The sequence below is a fragment of the Pseudomyrmex gracilis genome, unplaced genomic scaffold (genome assembly GCF_002006095.1).
Source record: "Pseudomyrmex gracilis isolate BER0280 unplaced genomic scaffold, ASM200609v1 scaffold_60, whole genome shotgun sequence".
Classification (NCBI taxonomy): domain Eukaryota; kingdom Metazoa; phylum Arthropoda; class Insecta; order Hymenoptera; family Formicidae; genus Pseudomyrmex; species Pseudomyrmex gracilis.
In genome coordinates this window covers 193,786-212,003 of record NW_018020644.1, presented here as the reverse complement: position 1 = coordinate 212,003, position 18,218 = coordinate 193,786, and the positions used below count along the sequence as shown (strand labels likewise).

General features: G+C 33.8%; 4 protein-coding genes and 1 long non-coding RNA gene across 7 annotated transcripts; 3 read left to right on the top strand and 2 right to left on the bottom strand.

The window, feature by feature from the left end:
• Positions 1-2: 2 nt before the first annotated feature.
• On the bottom strand, positions 3-828 carry LOC109854197. Its single transcript, XR_002250197.1, has 3 exons — positions 524-828; positions 343-453; positions 3-265 (listed from the first exon to the last, which is right to left on the bottom strand). It is a non-coding gene; the product is annotated as an uncharacterized LOC109854197 (long non-coding RNA).
• A 388-nt stretch (positions 829-1,216) lies between these two features.
• LOC109854194 (transcriptional adapter 2B) lies at positions 1,217-5,501 on the top strand. Of its 2 annotated transcripts, XM_020427058.1 has the most exons (10): positions 1,221-1,548; positions 1,766-1,863; positions 2,612-2,671; positions 2,757-2,898; positions 3,003-3,220; positions 3,295-3,527; positions 3,614-3,845; positions 4,714-4,763; positions 4,863-5,190; positions 5,269-5,501. In XM_020427058.1, exons 1-10 carry the CDS (start codon positions 1,542-1,544, stop codon positions 5,371-5,373), a joined length of 1,473 nt encoding a protein of 490 aa, XP_020282647.1. In that variant the 5' UTR covers positions 1,221-1,541; the 3' UTR covers positions 5,374-5,501. The 2 variants fall into 2 exon arrangements, with proteins under 2 accessions (XP_020282648.1, XP_020282647.1); XM_020427059.1 differs by lacking the exon at positions 5,269-5,501 and having other exon boundaries at positions 1,217-1,548; positions 4,674-4,763; positions 4,863-5,090.
• A 3,491-nt stretch (positions 5,502-8,992) lies between these two features.
• On the top strand, positions 8,993-10,601 carry LOC109854195 (ejaculatory bulb-specific protein 3-like). 2 transcript variants are annotated; one of them, XM_020427061.1, is made up of 3 exons: positions 8,993-9,098; positions 9,862-10,056; positions 10,214-10,601. In XM_020427061.1, exons 2-3 carry the CDS (start codon positions 9,864-9,866, stop codon positions 10,408-10,410), a joined length of 390 nt encoding a protein of 129 aa, XP_020282650.1. In that variant the 5' UTR covers positions 8,993-9,098; positions 9,862-9,863; the 3' UTR covers positions 10,411-10,601. The 2 variants fall into 2 exon arrangements, with proteins under 2 accessions (XP_020282650.1, XP_020282649.1); XM_020427060.1 differs by lacking the exon at positions 8,993-9,098 and adding an exon at positions 9,506-9,647.
• On the bottom strand, positions 10,466-14,055 carry LOC109854196 (DC-STAMP domain-containing protein 1). The gene is given in 7 exon segments (XM_020427063.1): positions 10,466-11,342; positions 11,441-12,190; positions 12,346-12,517; positions 12,616-12,884; positions 12,917-13,245; positions 13,378-13,593; positions 13,691-14,055. Coding segments are annotated over 7 exon segments (2,337 nt in total). The 5' UTR covers positions 13,982-14,055; the 3' UTR covers positions 10,466-11,032.
• Positions 14,056-15,053: 998 nt separating this feature from the next.
• On the top strand, positions 15,054-16,078 carry LOC109854122 (ejaculatory bulb-specific protein 3-like). Its single transcript, XM_020426920.1, has 2 exons — positions 15,054-15,311; positions 15,627-16,078. The coding sequence occupies exons 1-2, from the start codon at positions 15,056-15,058 to the stop codon at positions 15,824-15,826; spliced, it is 456 nt and encodes a 151-aa protein (XP_020282509.1). The 5' UTR covers positions 15,054-15,055; the 3' UTR covers positions 15,827-16,078.
• The last annotated feature ends 2,140 nt before the right edge of the window (positions 16,079-18,218 follow it).

Here is an 18,218-nt window from a genome sequence, read left to right as displayed (position 1 = left end):
AATTTTAAACCTGTTTTAATTTTTTAGCTTGTAGACAAGTTTTGATTTTTGTTGTTTTTTTTTGCAACTTCTAATTACTCATTCATGTATTTCAGATCATGGGTGTGATTACTGGAATATTATTTCATTGAGATTAAAATAGTTACCACATCTTTGTGATAGTATAAACTGACATCAGTGTGTTACATAAAAACCATGCTATTGTAATCCTAAATAATAGTCTATCTCGTGTCCCTTTTAGATAGACAGGAAGTCCGTCGTCGCACTAGAAAAATAAATACTGTATTAAATGTATATAGTTTATTCACACAAATTGTCAAAATGTTCTCAAGTCATATTTACCTGCATTTTTGCTTGCTTCAATTTGAATTTTTGAAACTTTATATCATTTATTAGAAGTCGACGATTTATACTGAATGATCTCCGTGACAATACATCGTAACCACGTTGAATCTAAATTTACATCAATACGTATCTAGTTTTTAAATCGATCTTTATACGATGGAACTGTTTGATGCGTTACCTTCCACACGTTATTCATAAACATATTTGAAATTCCTAATGTACATTTATTATAACAATTCTAATCAATCTGCCTTAAACTCTTTATTAATTCTAATCAATTTTATATTGTTAATAACATGCAATACTTATTTTGTTTTTTTATTACAAATTGGTTGCTAGGAAATAAAATATTTCAGTGGCTGCTTCGAGAAGCGCGCGTCATTCTATCTTTGTTTTAATATTTAATGATTTTTTAATGAGCGAACGCTAGTGTCAGCAAATTCAATTAAGGGCTATCGTACACAAAATAACATAGCCTTTAACTATATAAAAACATAGCTGCGTATGCATAGCATAGCGTAAGACCATTTTAACCAATGAGAGTTTAGCATAAAGTAACCATATATTGATTTACATAAAACTATGCTAGATGCTCATTGGTCCAGATAGTCCTATGCTATGCATATGCACTCTATGGGTAAGTTTCACTTACCGTTTGCAACGCTCATTAGCATTACCCTATCTTTGTTTCACTTTCTCTGAAAAACAAGGATAAAATGATTTCATGAGCGTTGCAAACACCAAGTGGAACTTACTCATGATGATGACTGAGATGGTCAGCTGATCGTTTTCTTTACTGCGCATACACCAAATTTGTCCTACTCCAGAACTTTCCTCTCAATTCCATGTTTATACCATGTTTCTCCATATCTGCGCAAGAAAATATTACACCGCGGCACAGCTGCGCGCAAGAGTGTCGAGTCGAGAGACGATTGACGCATGCGCACTCATTAGCCGAATATATAGTCAGTAAACAAGATTTTTTCTGGTTCGATCGCGCGGATTACGCACCTACGAGGTGGACAGGTATATCGCAAGAGTGCATCGCGATTCTGCCGCGTTTCCGCGCGAGCCCACGCGGAGTAAGATGATACCGACGACGTCGCTCGGAGTCTCGTGATACACAAATATTCACGGTCTGTTGGTATGCGGTGACGTTATCCAAGATCGTTCTAGAAGAATTTCGCAAGACAATAATGGCGGGTGCGTATTTTATATGGCGTTGGAGGAGAACGTTGACGATGACGATGACGATGACGACGACGACGACGACGACGATAACGACAACGCCGCCGTCGCCGTCGCCGTCGCCACCGCCACCGCTACCGCTACCGCCACCGCCACGCCCCTTTTTGCGGTCACGTTCGTCGATCAATTATCTTTCATGTATTCGCATCGTATTTCTTGTTTTTCGTTTCAGATTTGTACGCTAAGTACAACTGCACCTATTGTCAAGAAGACATCGTGGGTCTGCGTGTCAAATGCATTGTGTGCCCCGAATTTGACCTTTGCTTGCAGGTGAGTCGGCCATTTGAATTTCTGAAATATCTGTTACAGATCACGTGACCACGCCCTCTTCTTCATGCCACATTTTTTGTCCTTTCCTTGCTTTTTCTCTAGTTCGTTTCTCCCATTTGTTCCTTCTCATTTTTATCTGTTTTGTGATTCTTGCAATAGGTTTGTAGTAATGTTGACTTTTATTTTTTATGATTTTGTATATATTTTCCTTTGCCACAATCTCATCGCCTTTTCTCTTTCCCCTTTTATTTCATTCTTATCCAAATCTGTGAATGAGGAGGTTATTGCCTAATAAAAGTGCACGTGGCAATTTGGCGGATATTTTAAAGTGTAATGCTTTTATGTAATAAAGTTTTAATAGTTTTTGATGTGTTACAATTTGGAGATATTTAGAAGAATCACAGATTTCTAAGATGCAACATAATTTTTTAACTCTGCTATCAATCTTATTATTAAAGTTGTTCAATTTGTTTATATTCTGTACTTTGCTTGGCTATTGAGATAAATATAATTAATAAGAAATAAACAAGATGCATGAGATGTCTAAGCATTCAAAATATTTATAAAAATTTTAAAACTGGTTGTATATTGGTATATTTTTATAAGTAATATATGTATGTTAATGTTTACATGAATATATATATCTTATATTTTGCACTAACATCTACATTTGACTCTAAAATCTTTGATATGATGTACATATGAAGAGACACTAAAAGAAATACTTAATTTTATCAATTCTTTGTAGTGTTTTTCTGCTGGTGCTGAAATTGGTCAGCACAAAAATGATCATGCTTATCAGTTTATGGTAAGTATGAATATGAAGAAATTACAATAATACTGTGCTATCTGTATAAGTACTAATTAATAGATGTATGAACGTATCATCTCAGGACTCTGGTACCATCAGTATATTTAATGGCCGTGGTAATTGGACAGCTAGGGAACAACTTAGACTTCTGGATGCTATCGAACAATTTGGATTTGGAAATTGGGAGGACATTAGTAAACATATTGAAACACGTACACCAGAAGGTAAGTTTGAAATAGCTTTTTATACAAATGTCATAACTTTTTAAAAGATAAAAAGTTTATATCTCAGATTGTTATCAAACAATTTATATTTTGTGCAATTATAGAGGCAAAAGAAGAGTACATTGCCAGATATCTCAATGGTAACATAGGGAAGCATACGTGGCCACCTACGGAGAGTTATATACCAAATCTCACGGATCAAACCAAGTCCGATAATGGTCCTCTATCGCCTGATCTCACATCCAGATTACCACCGTTGGATATTACTCGTGAAGAGGCCGATCAATTGGGTTACATGCCTCAACGAGATGACTTTGAGAGAGTAAATAATTGGATGTTTTTATTTGATATAATTGATTTCTCTCGAAACTATTAAAATAATTGTGGTGCTTTTAGGATTACAACCATGAGGCCGAATCTCTTGTTTCTTCATTATTCTTGAATCCTGCCGATGAAGATGATGATCTCGATATCGCACTTAAACTGGCACAAGTTGATATGTACACTAATAATTTGAGAGAGCGGGCCAGACGAAAACGCGTCGTTAGAGATTATCAACTTGTGTCGGCTTTCTTCTCGTCATCGAGGAAAGATAAAGGAATAAAAAAGAAACGGACGAAAGAAGAAAAGTACGGCTTTTACGATTGTACTTTTTTCTTTTACGTTTCGCTCTCGCCTGATATTTAAAAAAATGTATTTCGTTTATTCGGTGCAGAGAATTTAGGGACAGAATGCGAGTATTCGCACAGTTTTACACAGCACAAGAGCACGAACAGTTCCTAACAAATCTCGAGAGAGAGAGAGAATTGCGCTTACGACTCTCGGAGCTCTACCGGTATCGTGAGAACGGCATCACGAGACACGAGGAATGCGCCCACTTCGAGCAAGTTCTCGCACAAACTCAAAAACCAAACGACACGGTAGATCATTGGGCCGAGAAAAAATCTGTAAGTATATATTTCTATTTGTAGAAAATGTTTTTGTACTTAAGTGTTATAATGTTGTTTATAGAATGGGAGATAATATGAATTAATAAAACCTGTTAAAAATTATTATTTATTTATTTATTTATTTTTTTTTTATGTATACACTCGTAAAAGCTAGTAAGGCTCTTAAAAAAACATCCAAAGTGTTACATTATAACTTATTATGTTTTTTATTAAATGTTAATGCATGCTGGTTATATATCATTGTATATATAATGTTATGAGAAGCATATAAAAAGTTCGTAGCTTTTCATATAAAAGAGAATAACTTTTTTGTCTTTAATTGTGCAATTATAGTTTTTGTTTATATCTCGTATATGTAAAATTTTTGTACATTTAAATTTTGTATGAATTTATGTAGATATCTTTATTTTTATTGTCTAAACAAATATTTGAATGTAACAAGAAATTAAAAATATAGATGAATAGTCTTATGAATTTAATATTTTTCTTCTATATATTACAGTACTATTCTCTCTGTATGTATTTTTTATATTAACGTTTTTGTTATTTTATGACTTCAAATTAGGCTTGATATAACACTGCATGTATAACGAAATATAATTAATAGTTATGATATATATAGTTATGATGTATAAACATTTATATTTTTGAGAGAACAAGTAAGAAATTTATACATGAAGATAATTATGTAAAACAATTGTTTTTCATATTTGACTGTTTGTATATTTATATGTACAGTAGAATTCTCAGAGCCTTAACTATATCGTATACACTAGCTTTTGCTTCTTTTTAACTAATTCTATTGTTTGTGGTGCGTGTTGCCAGGCATTTGTGAACAGATTGTATCAGTTTGCATTTCACTTAGGGCAGCAGTGGGCCGTCCACACTAATACACCGTCACACCTCAAAAAGAAGGTGAGAGAAATATATATTTCTTATCTCAGAAAACAATTATATGCGTTTACGTTTAAAATTAAAGCCAGGAGAAATTGAGCTCGCGTTTTTTGCTTACAGAGAAGAAGAAAAAAGTTACTCTTCCATCGACCGAAAATACACTATAAAGCAAGACTTGCCCAGCAACTTCACTGTAAGTCAAACCAATCACAATCGGACGACGACTCCAGCCAGTCAGTGGGTGGAGCCGGATAGCAATCCAAACGCTCAGCCAGGTTCCAGTCCCAGTTCCTCGCAAGACAAGGGTTGCACCGGTAGTGTGATACAGGAGCGAGACATAGAATTGGAGGCTGCATCACATCTTTTAACGAAACAAGAAAAATCCTTGTGTATTCAACTTGATTTAAAACCGACACAGTATTTAACACAAAAGACATTATTGTTACAAGTACGTAGTGACCGTTAAGTTCAAGTGTTTTCATATAGTATTGTAAACTACTTATTAATTTTTTTTTTAATATTGTAGGAATATTTAAACGGTAATAGACGATCAAGTATCATACCTCAGTCAGAACCAGAGAGCAGAATTCTTCACTATTTAGTAGCCAACGGTTGGATCGCAGCTAACTGAAAGTACAGAATTTACGATCACTTCACTCTAAGTCATCTTTAATCTTGTCCTAGGTATAACTGGAGTTCCAGTCTAATAGAAATAATACGTAGAATAAATAGATAAAGAGAAAGAGCGTGAACGAACGAGGAAGAAAAAAAACGGAAAATGACATATGTGCGAGAGAGAGTGGATTGTATGATTAGTTCTTTTTTTTTTTATGTAATGATTTAGGAATTGATGCGTTCTGATGTACTTTTTGTTTGGCGTAGGAGTTGGCAAACTTGTAAGCAGAAGCAATTTGCGATGTTATTTAACATCGGTGTCTAAATTTGACATTTATCATTCGTATCACGGTTCTTATTGTTTAATTGATTTCTAGTTTATAATTTTCTTTTGTAGACCGCAGGTTTTTGTTATGATACAGAGATAAAATAAAGAAACCTCAAATATAAAAAAGAGTGGTAACAGAGAGAAACATTGTTAGAATTGGCTTTACACCATGTTATGTTTCAGTTATCGTTTGTTCTAACGCTTTTTAAGGAATCTCTTAACACACTGCCTACGTAGAAAAATGTTATATAAGCAAATTTATATTGCTCAATTAAATTGCTTAATTCTTCCTGTATATACATCGCATTAATTCTATTCTTGTAGAAAATTCTCCGTTTTATCTGTTTTAAATGTTTTGACATTTTAGTCGTAACGACAAAGAAATAACATTATTGAAACATGTATTCTTAAAATCTTTTTATGCCAATGCTTGAAGCTCATTTAACGTCAAAAATCATATGATCAATATTGACACTGGATATTCAAAAACTTGGATTAAAAACCCTGAAAAGAACACAATGTTGAATTGTGAACGTCGAAACCACCAATAGCAATTTGATACTTGAAATTGAGCTAATCAAGTTCATTTCGTTCTCATATTGACGCTAGTATCCTAGCGATGTCACGTGACACGCTCGTGACACAGCGTAACATACGACTTGGCGTCTTTGTTTCAAACCTCGAAGTTGTGATTTATACAGTAACGTTTCTTTTTATAAACTAATTGCACGAACAAAAATTGAAAAGTATATTTTTATGTAGATTGATATATATGCATCTATATAAACTATATCTGACGATCCCAAGATTTTTTTCAATATCTTAACTAAAATAAAAAAATTCTTTATTAACAAAAAACGTACAAATATCATTAAATGTGTATAACATTGATAGAATGTGTGAGATGTATGATAAAAGATAATTTATGTATGTTATTTGTATAAAATTTGTACATACTATGATAAAACACGCGATACCTTCTTAATGATAATATATTCTAAAGCACAAGAATTATAAGTTTTTCACATGTACATATAGGGAGTTGAGGGGCTAATCGTCTATATCATTATTAATGATGCTTTAAGAGCAATCTCTTGCAAAGGACATGTTTATAAAATAAATCTGCTGTAAAAAATTATTTTTCACCTTGTATATAGAGACCAAAGTCTGAAAAATGCCTAAAAATATATGTAATATATTGTTAAGAAGTATAGAAGCGCGTAGTTATTTTAATTTTTGCGATAGTAAATTTGTCTCTATAAAAAGTCATCCATCGAAATATTATATGTTTTATATACAGTTTTTTTTGTAAAATATGGTGTAAATGAAATGTTTTGTGATAACTAGAGCAAAATCCTTTTACTGATAGATTCTTCTAAACATTTTGAGATCACAATCTTAATTAAAAAATTCAAAGAGTTTTGAAAATAAAAAGCGAGATTGTTTTTATCGATTTAATATTTGCTTGTGAATTCGTAAACATGTCCTAAAAATGTTAAAAAGGTTTGTTTGAATATTTATTTATTTGAGGGAACTTTTTATCTTATGAATTGTTAAATATAAGACACATGAAAGCTGTTTTTTTATTACATACCTTTTAAGTATGACATAAATAAGAATATTACATACACATATATATAAAAAATGATAACATAATGTAATTTTTATCCACCTTTCTCAAATTTTTTGGCGTGTATTAAGATTTATATATATATAAATGTTGAAGATACAATGAAATCTATAAGTCACACACACAAGAGATCCTATTCATTTATCTGTGTACATATGATAACGCGAGTAAAAAAAATCTACTCAGGTTTAAGTACATAAAAAAAATTCTATATCTCTAGATATTTCAGAAACTAGCACTTTACGATAAAACGATATCATGATACATACATATTTGTAATGATATTTTGTATAAACTATAAATAAATACCTCTCCTTCATTTATTCGATTTTATGCTCGGTGATAATGATAATAATAATTACTTATATTATTGGTGGCTTCTCTTGTGCATGTAAAAAAACACCCGAGATCATAAGAATCTCGTTTCCGCGATATGTATATACATATATTATTGATTGACATTTTAGATATGGTATTAACACATCGAAGTTTCGAACTGTAATTCATATATGAAACTGTTATAGTCTAATATAAAGAACGAGAAAAAGTACAGAGAGAGAGAGAGAGAGTTTCAATTAGAATAAAGTATCTGTATAACATTTGACATTTGTAGTATACTATACTGCATTATTTTCTCAAGAAGAACAAAGAAATAACGTACAGATTATAAATGTACTCCAATAATGTCGATTGTGAGAAATATAATATAAAATATTTTTGTTTACAAACGTGTATAATTTGTGTAAGATTGTTTATTCTTTCATGTATCTCCTTCGAACAAAGATATATGTCGAACATGGTTTAATAATTGTTACCGATTTCAAGAAAAAATTTCAAGACAATTTTGCGCGAAATAATTTGTATTCGAATCACTTCGACAAATGCTTGTGTGTTTCTAAATGTCGAAAGATCAATAAGATTGAATTACAACTAATCAATAGTTAGACTCAAGACGTGTTATAATTTCGCAATTTTTTATAATCCTGATGAGTTATACTTTTTTCCATTCAATTCCACACAGTACTTTTTCTTGATTCAGCATGTCAATTACATTTTTAAAATCTAACTTTTCTTTTTGGAAATATAATTTCGAGTTACGTTAAACTCGGTTTGTTAATACGACAAAATGTTATATTGTTTGAAAATTTATGCAAATAAACTAACATCAATATCTTGAAAAGAATTATTTTATATCTGCTTATGTTCTTAACTATGACTTTACAAAAAGTAAAACATTAAAAACTGATATATAAAAGAGTTTCATTATTGCTGTGTTATCTAACAAATTTAAGCAACAAGTTATGTACATGAAAAATCCAAGAAACAAATGTAAAAAATGTTGGTTGTTCTCCACGCATATCGTAAGATTCGTAGATGAGAAATTTATGTACATAAGTTAGAAAACATTATGCACACACATGTTTATCTTAAAACTGATGATTAGCTTCTTCCTCATAGAGAAATATAGTGTTAGACGTCATTTAACATTTATTGGAAATCCAATTTGTATTTCTGAATTTTATCTTCAACAAGAGAGAACGTGATAATTGATGTAAATAAGAAACGACGTAAAGAAGCGACGACGTAAATGGATAGCAACAGGTGCAAAGGTGAAGGTATCATGCAATGATGAATCAAACTTCGTAGAATGAATCGATATCATTCCCACTCTGTTGCATTAGTACAGAATATATAAAGTCATGGCTTCGTATAGAATATATAAAGTCAGTGTCGCCGATGTACTCGTAAGATAGCAGTCTGACTACAAGAAATAAACGTTTAGGTAAGCGATTGTTATATGTAATAGCGATGTAACTTGGTCTTTTCTATCGGATGTAATTATTTTATTTTTCCAATTTATGTGACTTTTATTTTTTTATTTTATTGTACGTACGTAGGTGATGTTTTTTTGCGTCTTGTCCAACAAGTGTTAAGTCTAAAATTTCAACAGATAGTATTTACGTAACATTTACTATAATAGATATCTAATAGGAGTTTGCATACAAGATGTTGTTCCGCGTGTGGATAGAGAGATATATATTAGTAGATTTTAGTTTAAATATTTGTGTAAATAATTGTTTTATATATAGTGTTATTTCTTTTTAAAACTTTACTTTTTGGTAATTTTTTAGAGTTTTATAAACAATTTTGCAACACACATACATAAGAGTGTTAGTGATTGTTGCCTGTAATATAGCTGTCTATTTTGAAACTATTTATAGATCTAAATAGATCTAAAAGAGTAGATATATATCAATCACAGGAAATAAACTCTTTACTAAACATTGAAAGAAAGACTTTTACTGAACGCAGCCGATGTATCTTCTTATCTGTAAATATTTGTTTACGTGTTTCTTAGATATTTAACAATAAAACAAGCACTTTTATCATTAGCTCTTACTCTCGCTGTTTTATAATATATCTTTTAATAAATTCTTTTCAAGTTTTGTCTCTCTCGATATTTTTAGTCTACGTTGCAATTTTATCATCTCGAGAATTGTTTAATCTTTCTTGTTATTTATATAGATGAACTTAATATTTTGTAGCCATGAAATTCGCAGTGGTGTGTTTGTTCGCTGTTTGCGCAATCGTATTTGCACGACCGGATGGATATACTAATAAATATGATAACATCGATGTAGATCAAATTCTTCACAATGACCGATTGTTAAAACGATACACTGATTGTTTGCTAGAAAAGAATAACGTTAGATGCCCGCCTGAAGCTACCGAATTAAAGAGTGAGTATTCGTTCACAATAAATAATTGCAATTAAAAAAATGTAAGAAATTTTAAATTGTAACGAAACGTGGTTTTGTTATTCGCATTAAGAGGAAAAAGCGCAAACTCTCGTTTAAATGAAATACGTGATTTTTTGTACTTAATTTTCCGTTACAGAAGTCTTGAGCGAAGTCCTGGAAACTGCGTGCGAGAAATGCTCGGAACATCAGAAAGAAGTTGGGAAGAAAGTGGTAAAATACTTGACATCTAACAAGAAAGACATATGGAACGAATTGAAAGCGAAGTATGATCCAGAAGGAAAGTATGAACAAAAGTACGAAGATACGGCTAAAAAAGAAGGCGTCCAAGTTTAATTAATAATCGAGACAGACAAAAAAAAAACACAAATGTATACCTTGTACAGTGTTGTTATAACGAGATGTTAATTGTTTTAATTGCCTTATACCGTCCTTCTAACTTGCAATTTGACGCGATTAGAATGTAATATGCACACACACACGTGCGCGCGCGCATATAAATGCGTAAATAAAAACACTTTCATTGATATGCGTACGTGTCATTATATATGTATTCCGCGCGCGTTTATCGCGTCGTGTGTATTTACGATCCAGCGTACAAAAAATTCCCTGGCACGGTCTCTTCATTTGAATCTTGATTGTGCGACATAACTTAGTAAAAACTTCACTTTGTCAGTGGAAGATTACCGCTTATGTCACGTTGCAGTAAAAAGAAAAGAACACGGCATAGAACGCGGAATAAATATAAGTAACAAAGTAACATTTTAAATTTCACGATTAGTCTACGATTTCATATCGCCAAGTTTTGTTATGAAAAAAAAATCATTTTAATTATTATACCAGTAAACAAATGCGTGGTTTTTCGTAAATAGCCGCGCGTTTCTTTAGCCATAAAACACACATTTATTTCCATTTATCTAAAAGTAATTTAAATTCGCTTCGGGATCGTCTCAATCATTTAAAAATCGTATTCTTCTGTGTCGTCGTCCGTTTCACCAATGTCCGCGCAAGCGTGGCAAATCTCACCAACGTCCTCCCAGCAGTCGGGACAATGGACAAAAGGACATCCGGGCGTCGTGCATCTACGAAATAGCGGGCCTTTTCTTGGCTCCACCTCGCTGCAAACGAGACATTTGTGACGCGCCCAGGCAAATAATATCAGCCAACCGCAAAGCACCGGCCAGCGAAGCCTCAAAGCAAGCCACGGATCTATCTCGTACTCCAGTCGACGAGTTCTAATCAGAGTTCTGATCTTGGCTCGCATGAATCTGACAGTCAGAGCTCGTTTTAATACATATCTACATATTATAAAGATTATCTCGATATTCCAAGGTTTTCCTGATCTTGCGTTCAATCATATTTTTACCTGGCGTATCCGAGTCTGCGTCGCAAACTCTCGTTGTAGAGATAGAGTACGCGTCTTTTCTCGCGCTTTCTGTAGAAAAACGAGCAGATTACGCGACGCAATCGCTGAGTGTAAGCAGCGGTAAACAGTAACAACCAGATGCCTAAATAGGTCGAATAGATTTTGAAGATCACACGATTCGATATTCTACTGGGTCTCGGTAAACACGCGCTGTTAGACACTACGGTCTTCACTCGTCTTTTCACATTGAAACCGCGAACAACGCTACGTATCAAAGTGGCTATTACTCCGATTCCGCGAACTTCTAGAGTCAAATCGTGATGACCCGCCTGAACAGAATAAATGTCGGAGTTAACCAGAACGAGAAAAATATCAGAAAGTCGAGAATTTCGTACCTGAATATATTCCATGTGAGCGTGTCTTCTAACCAAGTCGAGCGCCTCGAAGAACAGTCTGTCCAGCAGTATAAACGTAGTTACGCTAATCATTTCGAGAAATAGCTTCACCGTTTGACTGGTTAGATGCACTCGCTCGAGTTTGCTTGGCCGCAGACTGTACGGATCCACAAACTTTGATCTCTCGATTTTCTTGAGCGGCAGAAGGGTTAGACTACCACGAGTCTTGCGTCTAGCATCAATCTTTCGGAAATACGAAGTTACGTACACGTTGTCGTGCTCGATATCAGTTAGATATTTGTCGTGATACGTTTGAGCATTCAGAATTACTCTCAAGAAAATAAATGACAGACATCTGTACATAGAATTATATAAAAACTTATATAGAATTAATCTAAAACATACACATAAAGTGCTCCTTTTTGTTTTACACACGTGTTTTCTCGATTTTGTTTTAAGAGGTAAGAGTTTTAGCATATTCGTGTTTCCGAACGTATCATTCTAATTCACCTTTTGATAATCATCATCACAGACTCGAAAATCTTCTTACGCGCAATGAACGTATGCATAACGTCCTTGGCGACGTCCGTGGCATCGCGGAGATCAAGAATCACCGGCATTTTTTTCACCTTGAATTGCAGTTTTGCGTCTTTGAGACTTTGACCAAATGTATCTCTGGCTCCTTCATGAAGAAAAACCAATACTTGAGGAAATCCATTACGAGAAGATAAAAATTTTTTACTTTATACGAATTAGAGATTGAGAGAGTTATCACTTAACTTTTCAAAGCAGCATAACCCTCGCCGATGCCGGAATCTACTTTCCCCTCGGGATCGCAGATGTTGGCGCCACCGAGAGCCTGCACCAAGTTGCAAACAAAAGTAAGCTTCATCGGCCAACACAACAGCCAGGCTGCGAAGACCGTTACCGTGTCGTAACACTTGTCGTAGGCCTCGCTGAACATGTCCCTGAAAAGTGTCACATTAACGTTTTCTCACAAAAAAGCTAAGCGGAAACAATAAAAGTGTAAAGAAGTATACGAAGCTGACGTCCGATTACGAAAAGTCTCGTCTGATGCTATTGAGATTAATTCCGTATGCTGTCTTGCCTGCACCGTTCAGCGCCACGGCTAAGCTGCTCTTCGCAGCGCGCCTCGATCTTCTCCTTGTACTTCGCTTCGTAAACATCCGCATCGGACTTCGCTTTCGCGATCTCTTTCTCATGTTTCTCCTCGATCTCGTCGCTTCGCTTCGTATCGTCCTGAAGCTCGTCCAAATAGTCGTTCTCCTCTTTCAGCCGTCTCATCTCTTCTTCGCCTTCAATTTCCTCAACTATCGGACTCATCAAATCTCTCACCGAGGATAAAGTATCCTTCATCTCGTTTGCATCCTCTCTCATGGCGAACACCGCCTATCGTTGGAAAGACTCGGTAATCAGACACGCGATAGTTTTGCATAAAGTTACGTTACGTTAAATCTTGTGAAATTTTACAGAACTTGTACTTAAATATTTTAATATCAACAAACGCCTAAAACTTGACACCTGCTGAAAGGGCTTGAACATGAGATCGTAGCGCGTCTTGGTGAGATTTTGCGTTAGTTGCGTCGTACAAGCAAAAGTTCTTACTACTTCTTTAGCGTTGTACGTTAAATTAAATATTGGTCCCGCTATGATATATCCTATGATGAGCGCTCTTAAAACGTTGCGTCCCGAACGACCAAGAAAGGTTGGTATTGTCAACAGACAGATGCATCTTACCTATTCAGAGCAACAAAAATAGACTTCTCTCTCTCTCTTAAACAAGTATCTACAAAAAAAGTTGATGAGCTTTGAATGATATTGGAAAAGAGATTACTTGTATCGACAATGCACATCCTATTGACAATATTGCGGCAAGAATGGATCCTAGAAGGATACTAGTATATGCGTCGAATTGTAGCTCAACAATTATGCCCTTGTACAGTGCGATAGCTGCGACAAGTCCGAAGAGAAATCCGATGAAGGCTCTCGCTTTTCGATGAGTTCCAATCGGATCGTAACAGATGTGAAACAGGGTCGGACATTTTTTCAGATAATATTTCAGGAAATCTTCGCGTATCTCTTTGATCAGACGACCACAGCGATTAATCCGCTCCAAACCCGGCATTGCTTTTTCTTTTTTTGCGATATCAAAAGTCTTCACTGATAAGCTACTTTGCCGTGGATTATGAAACGCGACACTTTTTTGGCTGATCTCTGAAATGAGGCGAGTGTCAGTCGAGTGAAGTCGATTTTTCTTGATTGCAACAGTTTTTTCTGAATATTTCAGAGAATTTTTTTTGTTCGGGCTGTTCTAACGCGCGAATTTTTGTTTTGCGTCCTCGAAAAAAACAAAACAAAACAAAACAAAATACGACATTTATTTCAGTTTCTAGTAATTTATACGCAAGAGCGAAATTTCTCGAAAAATTAAAATTTACAAATTAAAGAAATTTTCCAGAAATGCATAACGAGACAGACTTGTGAAACAGTCATTTTTTATGCAAGTTCTCTTAATATCGAGGTCGCGTAATCTGTATTGCTCGTAGAATAAGAAAAAAGAGTGAAGCACGAGAATTCCGTTCACGTATAGCGCGTAAATTCTTCGTTGACTATGTAATTCCTATATTTTTGAATGTGAACGAAGACCTTCAATAAGTCGCTTTGCAAGGAAAGAAGGAACTTGATACGTACTACACTTTTTTACTGCCGCGGCTAACTTTCCCTTTTGCAAAGTGATAAATTAATGAAGGCTTATATTTTTACATACATACTATTTGACATATGTATATAACAATTGTAAAATTATTTTCCAAGATAGTCAATCAAACACATTTAAATATTGAATATGTGTATGTGTGTAATTATATTAATAAATATGATATATATTAAAAAACATAAATATAAATTACAATATAAATTGTATTGAAAAAAATAGTCTTAACTTATTTTTCTTTCTAGTATTATTCATATACTTAAGAAAAAATATTATTGCAGATAAAGAACTAGCTTTTTAAAAACAATATAACAAATATAATAAAATAATATCAATAAGAATTTCTGCGTCGCAAAAGAACAAACGTCGACACAGGAAATGGCTTCATCGCGTATATTTTTCTTGATAAATTATAGTGAAGACGCACGAGAATGATTTCGTGCAACTAACGAACCGTGTCCAGTCCTTTATAAGACATTCGAACTAATGAGCTTCGCAACCAGTGTGAATCGGGAGCAGCGCATCAATCTCGTCAGGTACATGATGGAGCATCTAGTCGTTGCTACGCTCCTTATCGTGTGCACCCTTTCGTTCTTCGTTCACGCCGAGGAAATGCAGTATTCTACCAAGTTTGATAACGTAGACGTGGACAAGATTATAAACAACGAAAGACTGCTGAACGGATATGTGGGTTGTCTGCTCGATCGAAATCCTTGCACGCCGGACGCGGCGGAACTCAAAAGTAAATAATTTACCATAACGATAAGTCCAATCTTTAAACTGCAAATATGACTACTAAATACAATTGTTATTCTATTTTGAACAAATATATTGAGGCACAAATATATAATATATTTTCAATAAAAACGAATAAAAAAACAATTTTTTTTTTAATTGCGCAAATAAATGTAAATTTAAAACTTTTTTGTTATTAAACTTATAAAAACATCAATATTATTAAATATAAATTAATAAGTTCTGTGTAAAATTAAGATTCTTGTAATTTTTGATTGTTTTTTAACCACATTATAACAAACATAATATACATTTGTTTCAGAAAATTTGCCTGATGCTTTGGAGCACGATTGCGCCGGATGCAGTGAGGCACAAAAGAACGCAGCCGACAAGATCTCTCATCATTTGATCGACAACAAACCGGACGATTGGCGACTACTGGAAGACAAGTATGATCCTACCGGCGCGTACCGACGTCGTTACTTGGAGAATAAATCAAGAGAAGGTGGAAGATTCGATTAAAAGAAAAACCATTACTTTCACAATGTCGATTTCGACTCTGACCATGGCCATCTTTCGGATTTGATAGCTCACCGTAATCTTTATCACACGGCGATTTCACTTTACATAACGATTGCGTAACCGAAAACTCTGTACCATTCGTCCTTCATCTTGAAGGCTTCTTTTATGTGTATTGAAAAAACCGACTTAAATGTTTGAGTTTTTCATATAACATTTTTGCAGTAATGCACAATATATTTTTTTTACGATAGAATGAGAACTTATACATATATGTGTATCTACTTGATTAATTATACATATATGTATGTTTTAAAAGAAAAAAGAACGTATACAAATATTTTAATTTAAAAATTGTATTTATTAAATATTTTAAATTTAATACATATATATTTTTCACATAACAAATTTTTAAATTTACTATATATATATATATATATATATATTTAATAACGAGTAAATATGGCTTGTATTTAGGGAAGATAAATGTCTTTTTATAAGATAATTTTCACGTATCTTATATGTACGATAATATTTGAATATTGATAATCATATGTCTTACTATCAGACAATTCAATCATTCTTCACAACAATTTAATTAAAAATGTTAATTAAGTATTAATTAGTAGCGTTAAATTTACTACATTTATATTATGGTGTTAAATTTACTATGTACAATTATAAAGTTTGCACGTAGAAATAGGCGAGACGATTTACACTTGCATAACAAAAAATAATATATAATTCTGAAGTATGAAACAGAATATATATAAATTTTGTCTTTAAGATACAAATCTCTTTAATGTGTTTGTTTTACAGTTTATTTAATTCCATTTTCAATTGGCGGTGTTTCACATTCTAAGTGGTATGATTGCGGTCAACAACGTTCCAAGAATAATAACATTAATTATAATTTTTATTTCTTGTCTCGACTTTTTGCGATCGAACATTTACGTATAATGATATGTAAAACAATTCTAAACTTATGAACAAATAATACTTTGCTAGTCATTATAGATGCATATACATTTGTCAACACACACACACACACACACGACCAAACTTGTTATTTCAACTATTTTCTCAGTTCATAAACCACACGCAATCAAAACAACTTGTCTCGCAATTTTTATGAATTTACTTATCAATACACATCTTGTGCGCAATTTTTTTAGTGTTTTCAAATTATATAAATATTTATCTTTTTCTCTCTTATTGTCTTTTATCTTAACATTTTGACAACAACTTTGAGAGAGAGAGAATCGAGGAAATCTTTCACTATCATACCAAAATTATCATCTCTTTTTCTAATCTCTTCTTTATCGATAGCTCGATACGTGTGCAAGTACCCGCAATCATCGGTAGGTTCCGCACCGTGATCGTTGCGCGCGTGCATGATGCCGTACCTATAGTTGCGCTTTTTTCAGATACCAATCGATTTTACGTGATTTTACGTGCTGAGAACTGAGAAAACTCTTCGGTTTATCTTTTAAATTTTGATCACTAGTTTTTTCATCTCTCTCTCTTCTTTTTGATAAATAGAAAAAACTTCTTCGTTGCTACCAAAAGAGACGAAGTTCGAAAGCGAAATCTCGCGGGCAATCTTTTCAGAAGTTTCGAATTATTAAAAATATCTCGAGAATAGATAGTTTTGGCACTTGACACGGGTGGTCATCACTTTGAGGACAATTTCTCGTGCAATTCTCTGAAAAGCTTTGAAATAAAAGAACAAAGAACCAAAGATGCCTTCGTAAAGTCGACTATCTAAAGTGAGAGAAAAAAGAGAGAGGGAGGGAGGGAAAGAGAGAGAGAGAGAGAGAGAGAGAGAGAGAGAGAGAGCGAATCTCCGTGCATGTGTGTAAAATCAAGAGTTATCTGCAAGAGAGAAAAAGAAAAATGTATAACCGAGTTTTTCGGGCACGTCGAAGACACGACGAAATACAGACCAAGAGCCACCAGTTGTTAGATCTGTGACGTGCGCTCAAAAAAAGAATTGTTAGAAATTTACGAAGGACGAGATGAACAATTGCCGCGCAATTTATCAAGATTCTCGGCAAGTCGCGTCGTTTCCTCTTTGGCCGAAGAACTCGAAAAGGAATTATTGATCGGAGAACGACTCAACAATTACCGGAAATTACACACCGATCACAGATAGAGATGACGTCATCCTTCAAAAGTTCGAAAACGATTTTGAATTGAAAAAGATGCAGGCGAGCAGTTCTTGTGATTTGATCCATCTATGTATATACATGTATACAATATATATATGTATATACGTATATGTATATGTGCCGTACATGTACACGCACGGATATGTACGTATATATATATGTGCATACACGAATACATTTGCGTCCGCGAATAAGGAGCGCTTGCACACCTTCTCGCACGGTAA